The 22849-nt window shown below is 30.8% G+C and overlaps 2 protein-coding genes across 7 annotated transcripts in view; one reads left to right on the top strand and one right to left on the bottom strand.

The window, feature by feature from the left end:
- The first annotated feature begins 3307 nt into the window (after positions 1–3307).
- Positions 3308–5003, top strand: LOC112603596 (exosome complex component RRP41). Its single transcript, XM_025352247.1, has 4 exons — positions 3308–3663; positions 3852–4055; positions 4431–4640; positions 4715–5003. Exons 1-4 carry the CDS (start codon positions 3502–3504, stop codon positions 4886–4888), a joined length of 750 nt encoding a protein of 249 aa, XP_025208032.1. The 5' UTR covers positions 3308–3501; the 3' UTR covers positions 4889–5003.
- Positions 5004–8289: 3286 nt separating this feature from the next.
- The window catches only part of LOC112603602 (LIM/homeobox protein Lhx4-like), a 113790-nt gene continuing 99230 nt past the window's right edge, over positions 8290–22849 (bottom strand). For 5 of the 6 annotated variants that reach the window (XM_025352259.1, XM_025352257.1, XM_025352258.1 and 2 more), the window contains 4 exons: positions 16097–16367; positions 13261–13386; positions 12827–12971; positions 8290–9066 (listed from right to left, as the gene is read on the bottom strand). In XM_025352259.1, the coding sequence (XP_025208044.1) occupies positions 8545–9066; positions 12827–12971; positions 13261–13386; positions 16097–16367 (1064 nt within the window). In that variant the 3' untranslated portion in view covers positions 8290–8544. The remainder of the gene's footprint in view (positions 9067–12826; positions 12972–13260; positions 13387–16096; positions 16368–22849) is intronic. The other variant, XM_025352261.1, reaches the window with a different exon arrangement.

Here is a 22849-nt window from a genome sequence, read left to right as displayed (position 1 = left end):
ATTTTATTACGCAGCTTTTCGTGGAAATGGAATGCGATAAAAATGGAAATTCCATTTCTATGGAAAAACTAACTTATAACGTTCAATTATACGTAGGTAATTGCAATTACCAAAAAGTACCAATTAAGTCAATATTAAAAATATTTTTACAATTATTTGAATAGGTACCTATTATTATTCAAATTCCATTCTTCATAATATTAATATGCATCTATAATAATATATACTTAATACTTAGTACAAGCATATATAAAATAGGCAGTTTAACCCTTCTACCATAACGAATCAGGAAAATTTATTATTGAATTTATTTTTATAGAATAACTGGTTCCTGTCAATGAACTTCTTGTTATATAAGTATGAAAATGTACAATTTACACTAGGTACCCTCAAATTATTTTTTGTGTATGAGCCCGAATTATTACTTACTAAAATCGGAAACTTTAAATGGTTGCAAACCGGGCCTATAATAAATGAAACTTCGAACTCTTATAATTTTATATTAGTGGATACTCCCAAACTCAAACAAAATATTAATTAAAAAACATTTTTATTTGAAAACTTAACATACCATACCCGATTAAAATAATTCAAGTCATAACATAAAATAATGTTTAAAAATGCATTTTCCAAGTTCAATATAATTTGTATGGGTTCAATCATATTTTAAATTTTGAGCACAACGATGAATGTACTGATTTTTTTTTTTTTGTAGAAAAGTACACGATGAGAGTAGTTTTGGAAAATGTCAAATTTCAAAATGATCTTTTGAATAGTTTTAAGTAGTTTTTTATTTTTTATTTGCTTCTAATATAAAACTACTATAACTTTAACAATTAATATAAAAACACAATAATTATTAAAATTATTTAGATATTTTTAAAGTAGTAAAAGCTCATATTATTATAATAAAGATAATTAAGTGTCAACCTTTATTTGATAAAGTTGTTAGAAGTAACAGGAGGGGCTTTATGATAGCTGTAAACTCGGAAATATAAGAAGTTAATAATATGTTTAATTTGATGTTTGAATACTATGAGGACGATTTTGGTTAAAGGAAGTAGCTTGAGTAAATAATGGTTTATGGAAATCAGAATTTAAAATGAATTTAAGAAAGTTAACTTAAGAGTTAGGATTTTAAAACTTGGGAGCAAGAATGATACATTTTCGTTGAGTTTGACCGTTGGAAAGTTAATATTTTTTATAAATTAAGCAGTCTTTATAATTGGCTGGATGACTACTGTTTACCATGGCATAATGCATTGTGCAGTGTACACATCTGATTGGAGCGTTTGATGACATGTGCATATAGCATATATCATATCTGCGTTCTTTCTCAAATCTGATACATCGTGGATCGTGATTACAATAATCCTGAGTGTGTCTATAACAATAAGTCATAACTCACAAGTCAAGCAGCGTTAGTATTGAGCTGAACTTTTGGGTGGATAAGTTTTTTCGATAACTATTTTGATATACAGAAGAAATTCAATTTTCTAAATATCTAAGTTTTTGGTGACTTTTTTAGGTCGACAAAAAAGAGAGACAAAGGTGATTTATCAGAAAAGCGTTTAATATTATTAACATGAACCTGATATTTAATTTTTGAGAGGGAAATAATATCTTCACTTGAAGTAAATGGCTGGAGATTACGAATCACCCTCCGTAATGAAGTTTAACATATGCTGGTAAGTATGCAAATTGTAAATGTTTTCAATTAGATATTTAATAAATAGTTTGTAATATTCATAAAAATGAATACAGATCAGTCATCAGTTATGAAGTGTGTTTTTTTTACAAATAAATTCTGTAGAGTTAATAATTGACATCAAGTTTGCCTGTTTGCAGTAAAACTGGAAAAATTATTCACGCCTTTGATATACATTGGTGGTGGTTTTGGATATATTGTTTGAGTGTGAGTTTTTTTTTTTAAGTGTGCTTTAATAATTTTATTTGAGTCATCTTGTGTAGCAAGAACTAAGTACCGATTTAGACTTATAAATATTTTTTGTTTCTTATCCTCTACCTTAGTGGAAAGTAAAAACGACGATAGATTTCTTTTGCTTGGAATTGAATTGTTATACCACGTTTATTAAATGTTATTGTCTGCCATTATAATTAATAAGTAACAGCACAATATATAATTATTGTGCATGAAAAATCGATAACTGAACGAGCGCAATGATCGTACTTTTATTGTAAAGTTGCTATAAGCATTGTACGTCTGTACTTATATTTAAAATCCAGAAAAACGGTAATATTTACCCTAATTCAAATTTCGACAAAATTTATTATTTTTTTTTTGCGACTTGAAAACGAATTACCGTAAGTAGAATAAGTACATGAATTTTCATCAAATGTTTATATTATCGTTTTTTATTTACGATGAAGTTTTCAAAATATTTAGACATATTTTAGACATAAGAATTGTTCAGTTTTTTTTAGTTTTTTTTTTTATAAATTTGTTGGTAGAAAAATTCTTGAAAATTGAATACAAATAAACCAGTGTATTTGTGCAAGATTAGTTGATAATGATTGGTCATTAGTAACATTTTAATTAATTAAATCATTTATGGTCTATGGGAGTAAGTTTGGCACAATTTTTATTTATCAATTTTATGACAAATAAACTCTCCGTTCTATACGTGATTAGCTTCATCTTTTTAAAAAAATGTAATCAATCAATTTTTAATAGTTGAAATGTTAACTATTTTTTGTCTATGAACTTTTTAATGAAATAAACCACGATAACTGTTATAAACCGCCATTCTTATCAATCGTTAACGTAATGTCACTTTTATATTAGTGTCTTAAAACGTTAACCAACAGTGACGCAACTTGATAATAAGGGGTTAGAGTGGAAATTTCTGGATTGAGCCCCTTATCTGCTAATAAAATATATGAAAAACAGTCATACCTTATTATAACTCTAAAAAATATTGTTTTCTCACATGTCATAGTTATAATAATAAATTGTTATATTTTTTTGTAAAATAAAATATAAAAATTAACTTTTCTTGTTTTTACGGTAGCAAGGTCATTATCTTTTTTCGTTTATTCCGGTACCTATACTGTAATACTGTATACGGCTATACGGTACACAGGTTTCTTACATAAGTAATCGTAATTCGAATTCTTTAAACTCAAAAGAGTGAAGACATTATTATTTATTATATCAAAATAAATAATATAATTATATAATTTATATTACAGATTATTTTATAGGAGTATTGTAAATGAGATGTAGGAGGTCCTGTGTATTGCACACCAAACACTCGATAATTGCGGCACTGTTAACGAACCACGTGCTGCCGGCATCGGCGCGACGCGACGATCTTACGAATTAATCTGACTAAACGTATTGATAAAATGATAAGCGATATCGTGATAACATTAGTTAAATTACTGACTTAGTCGTTGTCCATAGAAAACAAAACTTACGATTTACGAATCTAATAAATCAAATCGCCAGTCATCAATTCATCACATTACTACACAAAGATGGATCTTTTGAGCAGACAAGGACTGAGGACGGACGGTAGGAGGCCTGGTGAGTTGCGCAGGATTCGTTGTAAGATGGGTGTTTTCAATCAACCAGATGGTAGTGCTTATTTAGAACAGGGCAACACAAAAGTTGTCGCAGCCATCTACGGACCACACGAAGTATGTATTTTGATTGGTTAATGATTTTCATCCGTCCATTAGATATCGTTCATAATTCTGTACGAGTTGATTAGCGTTTGAGTCATGATTATAGTCTACTCAGATGTGTCCAAATGCTTAGAGAAACTGATATTCTGTCGTTTAAAAAAGAATTTTTTGTTGAGAATGACTCAGTAATATGTATTTAGATTCGAACCAATAGATCTAAAGCTCCCAACAATTGTGCGGTGATCAACTGTCAATATAGTATGGCCACATTCAGTAGGAGTGAACGTAAACGGCGACCTAGAGACAACAAATCTGCTGAGCTCACTTTGCATCTCAAACAAGCTATGGCTACAGCAATCAAAACTGAACTTTATCCTAAATCTCAGATTGATATTTTTGTCCAGGTAAGTGTTATGCACCTGTTAAGATTAAAAACTGAGTATAAATTAAGTTAAATTAATATTTGTACTAGGTCTCCATTACATATTAAAACTATAATAATAATTTCTTAAAAAATTATTAAGGCTTGAATTTGTGTTGAAACATAAAATTGATATGTATTGATAAGTGATGAACAGATTACTAGACGCTCATTGTTATTAAGTTTTAATCATTATTTTGCATATTTCTCTATATTTTATTCCATGTACTTAAACAATATTAAGAAATTATTTTTTAATTCAAGTAATAAAAATTATACCTTGTTAAATTGATTGCATTTTAGATTTATTGTTGTTATTTTTGTGTCTTTTCTTTGTTAATTTTTTTATTAATTTAAGGTTTTACAATCAGACGGTGGAAATTATAGTGTATGCGTTAACGCAGCTACATTAGCCCTGATAGATGCTGGAATTGCTATGGAAGAATTTGTAATTTCTTGTACATCAAGTTTGGCCAATGGAGAAACACCATTGGTGGATATTAGTCATCTAGAAGAGACAATGGGTGGACCCAGTCTGACTGTTGCAATATTGCCAATATCTGGAAAGGTATACACATTTGCTTTATCTTAAAATGTATTATTGGTTTGTTATTGAACATATTTTATGAATTAAAACCTCAGATTGCTATGCTAGAAACGTCACAAAGAATTCACATCAATCATTTAGAACCTGTGCTATCAGAAGCTATTCGAGGGTGTCGCTATATATATGAAAATTTGAATAAAATCATAAAGAAACATTATGAAGAAATTGGCGGTGCTTCAAATTGGGGAACTGAGGAATACAATATTTAACTTACAAATGCTTGACTGACATAAAAATTGCATGTTAATACTTGATGTATTGTTATATATTTTTGTATTTTTTTTATTGAATGTAAAAATGTGTATAATAAATTGTTTTTTATGACAACAATTACTTTTTAATAAAAAAAATAAAAAAGCAGTTCTGCAATGTTGAAAAACTTTTTTGTTGTGATAAACATTTAAGATATTTTTGAAAAACTCATTGCTCAATTAAAACTAATTAAATATGGTCATTGTTAGATTAAATTTCAATTGAATAAACAAAAGATCTTAATTAGCAAAAATTAAAATATTGATTATTTTTGTTTTAAGATTTGAGTTTAGTATGCAATTTATTTAAAAGTTTAAAAATGAGTTTACTGGTGAAGTAGTTTTATCTTATTTTTTAAACTGTTTAAACTTGAATACATAAAACTATTTACCTGGATGTCGCTTCTAACCTATTTTCACTAAATTAATAAAAAAAAATTTCGTTTTCATTTTACATCAAATTAGAGAAAATTATATTTCTTTTCTACCTTATAAAGATTATAGGTATAATTTTTATTTTGGGACTAAAATTAGGTTAATGTTTAATAACTAATTATATAGTATATGATTTTTTTTTTTAAATAAGCTGATAACTTAAAATTTCTATTGTTAATGAAAATTTACTTTGCACATCTTATACTTACTCGTTATGATTGATTATTTAGTTTTGTTCAAAGTATTAAACATCAAGATAAAAAGCAAACACTGTAGATTAGAATATTATACAGTTGTTGGAAAAAAATTAAACTTTAGAATAGCTTAAGCACAGTATGATTTTTTTGCTATTATAGATGATTGAATAGAATATATTTATAAATTAATGAAATAAAAAGTGTATTGGGTTGGCCAGATTTGTAATTAATTATAGTTTAACAAAAAAACAAAACATATTTATTATAAGCTTTATTCATAAATGTGCAATTGAGAAATAATATTCGTTGTTGTATTACTTAAACTAAGATAGAAAAAATTAAAAAGTTATTACTTATTAGTAGGTAGTAGTTACAGTGGAGTTAAGAGGGATCAGAAGATGCGGGTAAACTTAGACATGTTTGCTTAGGAGGTTCAAAGTAATATAATGTTTTGCTTTTAATAATTTATGACATACTGATATACTATTAAACTATTTATTTTTTATTTTTTTGTAATTCAAAATTATAATTAATATAAATAAAATTCATAATATTAATAATTTTGAATTATCATTAATATCATACCAGTATGTAGTCTGTATGCAATATGCATGATCATGATATTATATAGTTATATATATTTATGTTATAGTGGTGAATCAATTAGAATTTTATAGTTTTATCAATATTATCAATACTATTAACGTTGAACGTTAAGGTCTATTCCTAGAATATATTTATTAACATCAATGGTTTACTGGGCGGCTATATTAACCATTATAATATGATTTTGATATTTTAAATCTTTATTCTTTACTTCTTTGGTTTGTTTGTAAAGTTTGCAGTAGTCAACCAGCTTAAAAGTAGACAGGTAGGTAATAGATTTTTTTTATTCATATGACGATATTCTGTTCAACGTGATAAGACTGAAACAATAATAATATTATGTTAGGTGATACTATATACTAATATAGTCAATTTCCAAATTAATCAATGATGATACAATATTTTGTAGGTTTGAAAATTTAATTGCATGATTGGTAGATAGTTTGTAAATATACGTATGTCATATTTGTAATATATTATGTCTGTATTTAAAATAAAAACAAATATTTCTGAGATCAGATTTTATTTTATCCCAACAATCGTATACAACTTCTGAACGGATATGTTACATTTAAAATATTAATAAGCTGTAAACTGCAGCAAAAGAGAATTGATTAAGTAAGATATTAACAAATCAAAACATCTCATTGTATATAGGTATTTTTGTTTTTTATAACGTTTAGTAGGTAAATGGACGCTTTTCATTATTGAAATTTAAATTTTTTTTCGTCAGGAAACCGTAATATTTTGTATACTAAACAACAAGTACCAATTAAAAATTAGGTGTAATAACTTAATACATTAAAAAATTAAAAAAAAAACAACTAAAACATACTAGTCCAATAAAACGTTTATATACAAAATAGTAATCTTATTTATTAATATATGTATATATGTATATATATATATACTACCTAAATCGGTACTGTACACGATTCATAGAAGGCAGGGACAGAGGAAGTTTGCCACAAAAATCTCATTAGGAAATGGTATAAACGCTTATTTAATCATTTCAAAAAAAAAAAAAAAAAAATCAACGGGTCACGATATTTATCCATTTATAATAAATAAATAATAATAATTTACATTAACAATAATCCCTCAAATACAGCTCGAATACTCGTATTATGTATTATAAATTAGTATATTTAATAACAATGAAAAATAATAAAACCGTCTTTGCCTGCGGGGGTATTGTTATAATTTGAGCATTTGAAAATGTACATGGTTATTATTTTGTTCTGCATTTTTGAGATATTAATGTCAGTCGACATAATAAACCTATTTAATTGAATGTAGGTATCATGTTATGCACAAAACGCATGATTTGTTAAATATTGTATTCGAGGGAAAGTATTCGTATAGGTAGGTTTATACCTAATATTATAATATAGACAACCGAGAAAGAGTGAACGATGTTTTAGTTCGAAGAACCAACCACAACAAAAGTTATTTTAGAGCGATTCGAATTGTTTATTAAAAAGTTTGTACAGGATTTAACGGATTATACACACGGAAATGAATAGTGTTATGCTACTCTTATGTGTGACCGCGATGTATAATATGATATACCTATTATTTTATTGGTAAGGTGACAAATGACAATCGAACTTTAATAATATTTCGTAGGTACCTAACTTCTATTGTTTTCACGTGCGCGCGGTGTGCCGGATTCGTCGTAACTACATTTTTTTTTGTTTTTTACTCATTAAGTATACCTATATATCATATAATCAATAATAATTAATAATAATAATAATGATGATAATAATAATAATGATAATAATAATAATAATAATAATAATAATAATAATAACAAAACAAAAACAAAATTAAATGGAAAAAAAAAATCAACATCCATAATATTATAATATACTCAATAGACACAATAGGTATATATTATATATATGTGTGTGTGTGTGTGTGCGTGTGTGTAAATTTGGCATCGTTTAAGACTAGAACGATACGGCTTACGAATCATCGACAATAGTATCGTACAATAACATTACGTATTATTAAATATATTGTAGGTAGTTACCAACAGTAATAAATTATTGTAATATTATCGTATTATGCGGCGGGGGGGGGGGGGGGCATGGCGCGATGACGAAATAATGTTTGCAACTGAATTCGGTCATTGTCGGGTGCGAAAGGATGGAACGACACACAACTCTATTTGACTGTAGAATTTTTTCCGCGGCCCTCGTCGTAAGAGGCGTCTGAAACTCTGCAAACGACGTACGAGACGACGCGTAGACGTTAAAAGAACGATAATTGTCGCGTTACGCGGGTGGTGGAGCGGGGTGCCGCCGTGGTTACCGAGTTCCGTGCGTGTATACCGCGGTCGGAATCAGTGGCGTTACAGCGGCACGACGATTATTGTACCGGCGGTGCCGCGGCGGCCGAGGACGCGATGATTGCAGCACCACCGATGTTAGCGGCGGCAGCGGCAGCGGCGGCGGCCGCGGACGGTTCGATGCCGGTCTCGGAGTCCGGACTGCCGTAACCGCTCGATCCGTCGTCGACTCTTCCGCCTCCGGCTCCTCCTCCACCGCCAACTCCTCCGCTACCCACGACGACCGTTGATTGATGTGCAGACAGCACCGTAGCACCGGCTGTTGCAGACAGGAACTGGTGGTGCTGTTGCATGTGTTGGTGTTGCTGCACATGGTGTTGCTGTTGTTGATGCTGCTGCTGCTGCTGTTGTTGCTGCTGACCCGATGCTGGCGATGCTGTTGCGCCGCCGTAACCGATGACTGCGGTGTCGTATGGTGGTAAAGGTCGCCGTTGCTGTTGCTCGACCGAGGTGGCTCTGCACCGGTCCACCTCGTCGGTTGGTCCTACAACGTCTCCTGCTGTTGCTGCTGTTGCGTGGGCGCGTTCGTTTGCCGCTGGCTGCTAAAATGACAAAACAGAAAATCCGAGTTGAAAACACGTGTCAATGATCGTTTGCGGTCGTGTTAGTATTCAAAATTATGTTATCGACAGATCGACTGGAAAACGCCTATATGAAGTATCTTATGAGTTCATGAAAACTTGGTGATCGATCGGCTCGAAACCTTATCCCTGCGTTTATCATTCTATAGGTACTATATAATAAATATGTGTGTGTGGCGACTATAATAACGAGGAATTCCTTATTTTTACTTTTTAGTTTTTAGTTTTTTTTTTTAAATATTATTTGTGATTTCTTCTCGATTTAGGTCTGTGTGTATGTGTTTGTTTGTGTGTGTGTGTATGCGTGTGAGTATATTAAGAGTTCATTGGAAGGTTGTACGGAAATGTATAATGTGAATCTGTGGTTATATAAATGTAGGAAACTCATTTATGTAATATAATTCACTTGTTAGCTTTTATTTATGCAAAATATTTGACGAAGTCTTCAAATCGAGTTCGGACTAAAATTGAGTCATTTTTGTTAGAAGTCACAAACATATGTAACTTATTGCATATTGATGACAATATCGTCAATCAAAAAGATTTTATTGTTACTTTTGCAATAATAATACATGTTTCACCTAACGGATTTTACATGTTTATATTAAAAAAATATATATATTATAAATTTGAACATCACGAGCTACAAGAAATGTTGAATGTTAAGATAATTTTAGTTTAGAACAATACACGAAATATGACTAATAATATAATGTTATAATTATTTATATATTATATCAATAATCCTCGCATCAGTAAAATATAATTAATCTTCAATATAACATTTCGCGTATTAATTTATACAATGAATCAATAATTTGCGAGAAGGTAGTGAGTGGGAATATTTTAATTATTAATTTTTTAATAACTGAATTTAAAAGTTTAATTAATTTAATTACTAAAGATTTTTTATGCCATCATTCTCTTGTTTTGTTTTAAGTGGCTTATAATAATTAGCAGAATTTTAAATTATTATAAAACAAAATAATATTTTTTTATAACTTAATGTATACAATCGAGAATGTATAGAAAGTAAGCTAAGAGTACAATTTCTTACAGCTCCTCTATGATGCATGTAGTTTTTGAATTTATTTACCCTATGGAATACTTTAAAAACCTTTACATTTAAACGTTTTTATGTTGATAAGTAATGTGCACATTCGGGTGCATATACGAACGCCGTACATACTACGTATAATGGTAAAAAGTTGTTTTATATGTTATGCGATGCATTTTTTATGATATTTTCAGAGTCAGAAAGTTCCATTTATATTGCACGTGCATAAATGTGCCTGTCAGTTTTGTGAGTACTCTAGCTATCGCAATTATTAATGTAGGATCGTAAAATTTTAAATTGAAACACAGTCGTCGTCTAAATACCTACATCGTGTAGTTTTGTTATTGCGATGTTGTACAATTATCATTAATATCCATCGATACAGGTATTCAACGCGTTTGCATAAATTAAAATGAATGTCAATAATACACAGTGATTTACTAAACATGGTCACCGACATTTTAGATAGAGAGCGGGAACGGATTTTTGTATTGATTTTACAATGGAGAGTATTTTTGTGAATGTGTACACGATTTATAGTAGAACTATTTTATTTTCAACTTTGAATATGGTGTACTAATGACATAGAAAATTAGATCTAGATGATTTTTTTGATTGGTTAAAAATGCAAATTCCCATTTTTTTTCAAAATAATCAAGAAAAAAACTGGAATTTTTTACATAAAACAAGTTTTTGACAAAATCTAGTTTTTTTGAAATAATGCGTAAACGTAAATAATTTTTACATTCACTTTTTTATAAATTATAAAATGTTTAAAATATTTTGATATTTTTGAACGATTTACAGATATATGTAATTTTTGATATATCTTTTAGTTTTTTTTCCTATAAATATCGATGATAAACATATTTTCGCTTAGTTAAAAACTTCTAAGCTATACGTTCTTTGTATATCAATTACAAAGTATTTATATTAAGTATAAAGTTATAATATTTTTTTATAAACATTTGGGTACTAAAATTTCTAAAAATAAAATTTTAGATTTAGAGAGGAGTGATGAATACATTTTTTATATGGAAACCACCCTTTTTTTCTAGTAAATTGTTAAGCAGATGTATGATTTGAAAATGTTTAGTATCTAAATTGAAATTTGAATAGTAATAAGTTTTGAATTATTCAACTTTTTGCATTTAAGTTAATATAGGTACATGATAATATGTGTGGAAGTATGAGGATTATGATTAATTGATAATAATTTAAGTAGTTAATATTATAGTCTATTAACACTTTATAATTTATAAAAATTATTTGAGTAATAATAGGTAACTACTGTATAAAATAATATTACATTAATTTTTTATTAAACTTTTTTTAAAGACTATTATCATTATTAATTAGTATTTAATATATACTCATTTATTTATCATATTTTATTTTATTTAAAAACCACGTTTCAAAATTTTGAATTAGATGTATCAATATTTAAAAAAAAAAAAATAATAACAACTTATAATTAAAATATTGTCTTTCGTATACAAAGAGAAGTTATGTATTACTATTGAGTACATTTTAAATGATATTAAAAAAAAATTATATTTGAAACACTTAGTATTTATCGACTTTAAGTACTTGTATACTTATAATTATAAATTCTAAAAATTAAAATTTGATGAACAAATGGAAAAAATGAAGGTGATTCAGGTGTTTGATGAATCATTCTGTAGATAATAGGTAATATCGTAGCCCTTAGGAATGCATAATCGAGATTTGTCAGCGAAAACTGTTGCGGGATGAATGTCTCTACTGGGAAATACGAGCTCTCTTGTTGATTTCACACAAAACCACGTACTCGAACTTGATACATAAATAAAGATCCCTATATCTAACACGGCTAACACCTGTACCTAATATCTAGCCTATAAACCGCAGATAAACTACTTAGTAAATTTAATTATTATGTACACAGAGCTTTGGAGACAAATTATTTATCGAGTCGGAACATACTTATGCGTGTGTAAAAGCAAAGTTAAAAATTGACGGATTTGAACGATCTAGCGTGTAGCATTACGAAACTGTTACATATTAAATATTAATGCCTAATACAAAGTATATAAGCGAAACTGAGACGATATAGAGCGGCTTTGCAGAGAGGCGGGAGAACAAAGTAATTGTTAAATACACACGAAGATTTATAGGCCAGGTAAATATATAGACTATAATAGTATATACATAGTATAGAACCTATAGGCTATAACGAAATGCTGTGTTAACATATTCGGGTAAAATTTAAATGGTATTTTATACCTATTAAGAAAATATTAAATAGATATTTCTGATATATAATCGTAGTTTTAAACATATATTATTTTTTTTTATATATATATAACCTTCGTGACTAAAATCTAAAATAATTAATTTTGATTAAAAATCAAATTAATTATCATTAAAAAATAAAACGAGTTCAATTCGAAAACACGAATTCTTTTTATAAACCACAAGAAAGTATTCTTAAAAAACACGAAAATGTCCCGTTTGAACTACCGCCTTAAACACAGCATCACTGGATTTACTCGTATACGTCTTGGGTACGCGAGTAAGTGTTAAAGTGCTAGTTCGCGCGTGTGTGTGTATAATGTGTATGTGTATGTGTTTGTCGAGTTGCGTTGTGGTGCGAGTATAGGGCTGCCCCATCGAATGTCCTACCTGTAATCTACTGACTTGCCTTCTTATGTGCGCCAGACTGGACGAGTTGTACGTGGCCATGTTCGCGAACACCAGTCGTTCCTCGTAATCGTATTCGCACAGGATCTTGTTCTCGCACAGGTAAAAACGATCGCCCACGCAAAACCTGTAAACATACGACCACGTTGACGTCATTAATGTATTATATTATATTAGGCGCGCGCGTAATTAAAGTGCAAAACGTTTCGCATCGTCTCGACACGCCCCGCACGAACGGGCAGACGCGTTACGACCGCGAGTGTCATATAATGATGTAATAACGTCGTACAAACGTACACGGTTTATATTTTAAATCGTGTATAATGATATTGTACCATAATGTACACGATGCGAATTTAATATATATATATATATTTATAATTTATTATTGTTATGTTTTTTTTTTTTTTTTTTACCTATGATTACACTGTTGACACGCGAAACACTCTAAGTGGTAGACGTTGTTTTTGGCCCTCATCACCATCTCGAACGCCGGTATTACCTTGTTGCACGCCGCGCAATTGCCGGTCGCTCCGAATAACCTGAAAATTACATTAGCCTTACATGAATATTATAATATCGTGTCGGCGATTAAGTGACTGCGGCGGGTTTTGTCCGTGTAAAATAAAACGCACACACTCTCTCGTACGTGTACTCTTTATACCTACGCGCGCGCGCGCGTGTGGGTCCGTTATTCAAAACCCCGTTGTGGCGGACGGCTGGCCGGGGGTGAGTGCGAGGAAACGGAACGTATAAATTTAGGATAAAAATTTATTCGAATAATATTATATACGATAATAATAATAATAATAATAATAATTATAATATCGGCTATACACATATTATATAGGTATATACGTTTATAATATTACCGTTCGTCTATATTATATATGCATATGTGTATGTTGTGTAGACATATACCTGATACATTGTATAAGTTATAAACGCTGATAAACCGAAATGGATTTTTGACGTTTAATTATTAGACGCGAGCGTAGTAGTACCTATGTACGTGTGTGGTGTATGTGGTGTGTGTGTGTACGGGTACACCTTCTCTTTTTGACCCGGCGCAGAATATCATAGAATATTATAATAACAGTATACATTAATAAACTATAATATAATTTGTATTATACGTCTATACCACACATAAACCGTACTGTTACTTTGCACAACAGATGTTCCCGTTGTAATAATATACCGAACGCCGAAACGAGACGCATTTTTGATACACATAGCGGACCGACCACGTACGTCGACGCCTCTGGCCAGTATTATCTCGTTATAATCTATACACATAATACGGATACTGAGATATAATATGTACAAATATATTATAATGTATACAAAACATGTGGACGTATACATATTTGTATATATAACACCACTTTCCAGTATAAGTATATTGCGTCGTCGTCGTCGTCGTTATTGTATATGCGTTGCATAGACTTTACAAAATTTTTGAACAGAGTCGATTTATATGTTTCCTCGTGTTGATGATAAGAATGCCCGGACATTAGGTTTTTAATTTTTACTGATTTTTACCTCAAGACGTGTCAGGTCGTTTCGGAATTATAATATATGTATATATAATAACAAATTTTAAAAATATAAGCTTTTATTTTCGAACTGGTCCGAGCAAAACATAAATCAACGAATTCTATAGCTGTATAAGTTATAATATAGAGCGTAAATGATATAGATACGAAGAAAATGCAAAAGAAAAGTTCAAGAATCTAATTCATACGACCGCATCATTATTTTCTTATCTATTATTACCTACACATATTATATGTTTTTGCTCATTATTATGTACGTTCGACTAAAGAAAATTCTAATTTGTAATTATATGCATTGCATACGGGTGCATAAATAAATAATAATATAAATAATTTCAACAATTGTTCGCGTTTCCTGTTGGCTGTTGACTGTTGTATGTTTATATGCGTTGATAAAAATGATGAAATTTCATTGTATTAACATTTGATTATCAAACAATAAAAAAAAAATAACATACCATACGAATATTAGAAAAATTAATGATTCTAAAATCTGGTGGAAAGATGTTATTATTTATATTCGTTTCGCGAGGGACGGTAACGTAATATTCGTTCGTTCAAACGCAACAACGACGACAATATATTGTCCGTGTCCATTCATTAGAGAGAAGTTTGCGAATGACGAAGTCTCGTCCACGCGCCGAGAGGGGTGTGTATCTGGCATCTTTGTGTGTGTGTACGTATAGTTAAAGGGGTTGTATGTATATGTATAATAATAGTAAAACAGTCGGCCTGCCCCATTTCTATATATATATATATATATATTTATATATGTATTAACTTGGCTGGATAATATGTGTGTGTGTGTGTGTGTGCTTATATATGTGTGCAGATTGTGTTTTCCGTCAGCAGCAGAGAGTTGACTTTTGTGCCGGGCCAAGCAGCGGCGTTTTGGCCGACATACGGTTTTAATTAAATTCAACAGCCACCGACGGGCCATGGAGAAAGAGAGAGACAGTGAGTGAGCGAGCGTGTGAGAGAGAATAGCCCCCCTCTCCTCCTGCCGTCGTAATTTCCACTTTCCGCGATCACTTTCATAAACGGATTTAATTGAATCCGGAATAGGTGTCTCTCCTCCCACGCACTCGGCGCCCATTCGACGCTATCCTCTAGACTTATTTTTATTTTATTTCCATTGCTGATAATTCGGCATTCGCGCTAATTAAACCCTTTCCCTTCACCAGCGTCACCATCTCTATGTCTTCCTATTGCACCATTTATACTCCCACTGTGTATGTATATATAGAAGAAAAACGACAGAACAATACGATTGCGCTGTACCGTAAAGCTTTTATAGCATACGTATACGTATAGTAAGTTGTAATAATAAACTTCTGTCCGTTTGTATAATTATGTCATATAATACATATACACAGTGGACAGGGAACAGAAATTACATTTTCATTTACAGTCGTTTACGAAAATCCCTGATTGATCAGCTATGAAAAAATTTACAGCAAACAATTCGAAGCAATGTTTTTCAGACGACGTTAATCAATGTTAATCAAAAAGAAGACAGTTTTCTATTGCACAATCAGTGGAAACCACGCGTTTAGATATCACAAGTGATTCTTTTCGATTTTATAATGCGGAATTTGGACGATTTTGTACATAATAGGTATAACTCTTTGACGGTTTGAGTCACATTTATTTAAACTTTACAACTAATGGGACTGTGGTACAGTATCTTTACCTAAGGTAGTCTCTTTTGCAGAGTATCAGGTTAGCTTTGGTGTACAACGTGGATCCAACTTCGCCTAAGCGACAGTCGCAGCAGCCACATTTGAGACAATCCTCGTGCCAGAATAAGTCCAAAGCTTTGAGCAAGAACCGTTCGGTGATGCGTTTGCCGCAGTTGGCGCACTCCCTGGCTATCATCGCCGTGCTGCCGTTCAAACCCGTTAACGTGGTCGCGGTCACTGTACCGCCGTTGGTCACCACGCCGCCGTTCGTTTGTTGATGTTCTATAAAAGATAACGATAAAAAATAAATTATTTAGATTATATCTTTAAAATTTTCTTACAACTACGGCGTGGGAAATATTATTACGAAACAATAATACTAACCAAGCGAATATCATCCTATCATATTATGTCATATACAATATTTTGTATAAACCTAAACAACTCACAGATTATGACAAAGTACACGGAATCGTATTTTTATTTTTTAGATAGTACAACAATTTTAAGTTGGGTAGTTGATTTAATTAATAAATTATTGAAATATTATTATCAGAGAGTTATTACGGTAGACTAAGTCCGTTTGGCAAAACTTACAAAAACTAATTATGTAAGCAGTGGAAAATATACATAGCATTATTACTGTTCATGATGGTTTGTATTGATTAAACTTATTCAATAATAATATAATGTACGGTAATAATAATTGATTATAATATATACGTTTATCGATTTAAACGCTATTTATAGATAATTTATATTTTCAAAAATATGTTAACTCATTTATATGAGCTGTGTGACCTTTTTGATTTTATAACAAATAATAATATTTGTTAATATATTTTTATTTTTATTTTTTTAATATCATTTAATAACCTATTTTATTACGTAAAATAAATTATATAATGGTAATGTAGAACATTAAAAAATTGCATTTATTTCAAACGATTAGCTTACAAAAAAAAAAAGAAAAGAAAAATAAGCAATTACAATTGAAAATTTGTTTTGCAATTTGCAGTGATATTGTAACTAATGAAGAGGAAAAAACGACAGTATATATAATATATATGTTGAAGCAATGCTGTCATATCAAAGTAGCGTAGTAACATTGTTCGAAATTTGCCGAACAAAATATTGCAAATTAAAGTACACAATGTAGAGGTTTCGTCTGGGCTCTTTAATTACGTGCCGGCTAATTTTTATTTTTTAATAAAAATTAATATCATGAACTGCGCTTGTAAAACAGCGGCTCACCCGCTGCCACCTTCTCTACACGCTGCACGCCATAACATTATGCATCATCCGTCTTTTCAAACTTAATTTTAAACTTCTCATAAACGATGCTCTAAACTTATTTCATTTAAATTTCATTTAATTTGTATAGATATATACATCCGATTCCCGCGCCCGACGAACATCATCCTCCAGACTTTAATGAATTTTACTCGCCACTTCCCTCCACCCATTCGACCGTCCATCAATTTAATCCCAAAATCGACTTAATGAAAGTTCCGCTTTCTTCACTTCTACTACATCTTGCGAGACACGACAATACTTAAAGCTGTTTTACAACGGACTTTTCCCCACATTTTCTCTCCATCCCCAATACTCACCGTCTATATATATATATACAACGGTTTCATCGATTACGAAAAAAAAATTCAAATTACTGGTAAATTATTTTACAATTGTGCATTTACTTACAACCGCAGTCGTTTTGTGTGTGTGGGTAATTTTAGATTCGATCAACATGGTAATATTATTCAAGCATAATCAATTTAAAGTCGAGTAGTGTATATATTTACTATATAGGTACATTATACATTTTAACATTAACCGGGATAGGTACACGTTATACACACATTAATATATGTTGTAATAAAGTTTGGTGTTTACTGTGTATTGACTATATATAATTTACGATTAAATCTGTATTATCTATACGATTATCTAATGTAGTAACTAGAATTTAGTACATAACAAGTGAAATAAATAATTATTTAAAAAAAATAATATATTTAATAACTTATAAACATAATATTATTACTATATCTGTACGTGAATGTTTGAGTATATGTAGACACATAGTGGTTAAAGAATAAAAAAATGATTTATAATACACTTGAATAATACAATAACAATAAAAGAAAAAATGCTACGCGCTTTTGAATAATGTGACGCGTTTCAACCATGTATTAGGTTATTCGACGATTGTCATAAAGCATAATAAAAAGCATACAAAATGCATTCAAACGGCGAGAAGAATGTACGACCACTTAAGTGAGCGGTTCTTTTCTTGCAAAAAAGCAAAGAGTGTAAGCTGAATCGGTAAAAAAAAATTGAATTAAAGAAAACGAAAAAACTTTGATCAGTCGATAAGACGGCTCTAAAAGCATTTTAAAACGTGAAAAAAAAATAATTTAATTTATTTTATTTATTCTAAAATATTACAAGGTCTTTTCGTATATGAGCGTGTGGCATTTTGATGCCGGCAACATAATAATCCACTTACCGCGGCAGATTTTGCCAATAATAAAATTTTGCTGGCCATGGAACGCGTATATACTTATATATAGTTAATGGAATCGTTTTTTATTGCGCTTTGATCGAGATATCTCTTTCAAAATAAGTCTCGCGCGATTTTTCTTCCCCTTTTTTCGTTAAAAATAAATAAATAAAAATAATATAATTATGTTAAAAAAGAAAAAGGATTTCTGTCCTGTACGAAATAGTGGCTTTATATCCATTAAGCTTCCGAGGGGTTTTATACTGCCCTTAGGAGCCGGACAATCCGGGTACGAAATGGATTCCATAGTCGCGTTGTTTCTGCAGCAGCAAACGAATGTCACGACGTGGACGTAATTAATCTTAGTTTTTAACTAATTACCTTTCTTTATTTCTTTTTTTCCATCCCCTCACTTATCTTACGGGGTTGGGATTCGAAAGGGTAAAACGTGGAAAAACATTTTCTAAACCGTATTATTTCTTGTTGGTTTTTTTTTTTAATAATCCGAGAGAGCCTGTGGAGAGAAGGAAATTATATACTTTAATTATTTCTCTTTTTTTCTTTCCCACCGTCACTGCTACCGCCGATTTAATTAGTACGGTTAAAAAGAAAGGTTAACAGAAAAATAAAATGAAGCCCCTGCACACCACTTTTCACTGCAACCACCACCACCATCACCATCACCACCACCACCACCACCATCATCAAGCCAGGGAACATGCGAGGTATAAAGAGTAACAAGGGAAGTGATGATGTGGGGAAGAGACTAAAGCGGTTTTAATGATTTTTTTTCGCTCGGAAATTGTTAAAATTAAAATTAATTTTGTACAAAAAGAGAATGTATACAATAATAAAACGCGCTTAGAACTTTTTTCATTTCACCATCACCGGGCGTGTCGAGACACCTCTCTCCGACGGTTTGATGTGGCATCTGTGATATGGTAAAGTTTTAAAATTAAACAAACATTTTACGAACACGTCGTATATCATTTTTTTGTTACTTGTCCCTTTCTATCTTTACTTATATATATACGTAAATATATATTTAACGTGGTTATTTGTGTTTTTTTGATTCTGGTACGTTAAAAAAATATGCGGCCGTCAAATTTCTTCCTCTCCTATGGTTATTATTGTTATTATTATGAAATTACGACGAAAATGATTTAATTGCATATAATATATTTAATAACATTAGTTAATAATATTATGAACTAAGTTCGATTAAAGTAACAAAGTAACTACTCAAATAAACCTTTTACTTGCTTTATATGTATACAATAACTTTACACTTACATGGGTTTATAGAAAAATAAATAATTTATGTTTAGGTAACGGAATAAACTTCACTTTAAGACACTTAATTTATGTTCTAATTTATGTATACAAACAAAAACAATTTAATCGATCCGTTGTATTAACTAGAACAACGCGAAGAAGAAAAATAATATCACATTTATTTTTTATACTATAATAAGCTTAAAAAGTTTTAATTAAGCACACCGGTTTTAAATGAACCATATATACCTACGTTTTAATGAGCATTTAAATTATGCAAATACAATAATATTATATCCTACGCACAAACATTTTAAACGTAATGACATTTTAGGAAAAATAAATAAAATTTTAAACGATCATAAAAATTAAAAAGCGTAAGAAAACTTTCAAATATATACTCACAAGTACATGAGACGTATTAAATATGATAAAAAGTATGCTTAACAATAATATTTTTAAGATAATAAGGAAATCAACTTTGATAATTATTTTTATTGATTCGATGTACAAAAATATATAATAAATAAATTTAATATTTATAAAACCTAATACTAATGGATTATTGCATCATAATTGCTGCATATAATATGAGCTACTACAGTTCTCTTTACAAGACTGCGATAGTAATAATAAAAAATGTATTAATATAATATTCTGATTTTAATCCGTTAATGCACAAATCAAATAATTGAATCTATGAGATTTTTTTTTCTGTTCACACAGTGACGATTCCAATAATTTTAATGCATTTTTATGCTAATCGAAAAGTTTTGGAAGTAAAAAAAATAAAATAAATTCACCGGAAAAAGGTTTCAGCTCTGTTATTTATATTTTATTTACCACAATTTTTTGGTTCAGTAGGATAATGGAGAGTGTTTTATATTTGTTTTTCCTGCGTAAACGAAGACGGACAAGTCCCAATAGACAGGATAGCCAAAATATGCATATAATATATATATATATATATGTACATCAGAAGTAAAAACAAAACAAAATAAAAAAATAAAAGCTCCCAGCTAAATTATAATAGCAATGCTAAAAAGGTTTTACATTCGGATTCCATTTAGGTTTTGGGCCAGTCGAGAATAAATCCATCTTTTTTCCCTGCCCAATAGACAGGTTACACGTATTCGCTATTACTGCCGGACAACTGGAAAATAGACTTAACGCCGCAGCCATAGTTGCAACCACTTTCTTTCCCTTGTCGGGTGCGGGGTCTCTTGACGTTTTCAGACAGACTTACAAAACTTTGTTACTCTATATAATATATGTACGCCTTAGGCACCACGCCACAGCCACTATGAAGGTCAAAAATCTTCCGCCGTAGAAATCGGGAGTTGATAATCGACATTTAGTTTGAGAATAATATATTATATAACAGTGGTATATATCAGTACATATTATATACATAACAATAATAATCTGATCACGATGGCGTAAGGGTGGCGGCGGTTTGTCGGAGGAAAAAGCCGACCGCGTTAATATTAAACTATTTTAATCTGAAGTCAGTGAACAACGAATAAAAAAAACACTATAATATTATTATTACTATTATTATTATTAAAGCTTGGTGTAATCACAGTGGACGGAGCAGGGTGAACCAGGATTAAAAGCAATTTTTCCATCGTTGTCCTCAAAAGGAATAACAAAAGAGGGGTGCAGGGGTGTCGACGACGGTGATGGTAGGTCCGGGGGTGAAGTGTGCATGTGGTAGCGGTGGCGGAGAGTGAAGTGGAAATAAATTACTTTCTCGGCTTATTATTATACTACGCGTATATATATATATTATATAAACGGGCGAGACGGGACCGGTGAGGGTCACATGGAAAATTGGAAAAGGCGCGAGAAAACTTTAACTGCCATCCCTTTCCATCGCTCCACTATATATATATATTGGAGGGCCCACCTTAATTAAATGGGTGGAGGGATGGGAAGACGGGACGTTCGGGTCAACTGGCCAGGCTTATATTAAAACGACGGCAAAGGGCCACAGAGAGTCCGTTAATTATAAACCTTTTATTATAACAAATCCCATCCCCGCGCGCCACTTCAACACTTCGCAGAGGGGTTTTTGACGTTTAACATGGTTGGTATTAAAATTGGAGCTTTTGTTTTTGGTACAAAATAATTTTACAATTAGCCGCACGTCATAATGATTTTTATTACTTTGTGTATAATACGTACTCTCTGTTCTATGTTTTTTTCTGTTTTTATTTTTTATTTTTTTTTTCAGATTACGAAATCTCCGAGATTTGAGATCACGAGCTTTTAGTATCTCAGACTTCGAGCTATATGGGAAATGTGTAACGAATCTGCTTTCGTCAAACGAAATATGGTTTGAAAACGTTTCTCAGAAATTAAGTGCACTCAAACAAACTACCACCGACAGCCATTACTTACCCGAATTTGATTTAAAAGCGCTACTTTATTAATACATACTAATTAATTAAAATATTTCATTCATTCCTTGGTTTTAAAAATATACTGAGTCACGATATTTTATAGCTCGTCTTAGATTTTATTTTATATACGATATACCATGACCGTCGACCGAGGACCGAGGTGCACTACGAAATTATTAATTTATACGCGTATATACACTCTCCCTTTTCAGCTATTAACTTTTAGGTTTCCTTACCATATATATAGGTATATAAACATTTTATATACGACTAACCTAATTAGTATCATTGACGTACACATTACGCTAGTTTAAATAGTTTGGTATTTACCAATATCCATGGTTTTAATTAATTTATTTAATTCCTATCTTTGACACAATATAAACGTGATTATGTTATGCTTTAACCTTTATACACATGATTTATAAACAACCAAAATTCTATACCTCCAAACGCTTCAAAAGTTTATGGTAACGGATTTGTTTGACATTTTGGCTCAGGGGCGAAGTAGGAAAAAATTCAGGCCAGGAAAATACATTTTCTCCAGGCCATTCAACATTTTCATCTCTTGAATAGAA

This window comes from Melanaphis sacchari, unplaced genomic scaffold (genome assembly GCF_002803265.2).
Source record: "Melanaphis sacchari strain LSU unplaced genomic scaffold, SCAv2.0 Contig10_pilon_pilon, whole genome shotgun sequence".
Classification (NCBI taxonomy): Eukaryota; Metazoa; Arthropoda; class Insecta; order Hemiptera; family Aphididae; genus Melanaphis; species Melanaphis sacchari.
This window is presented reverse-complemented; position numbering and strand designations above follow the sequence as displayed.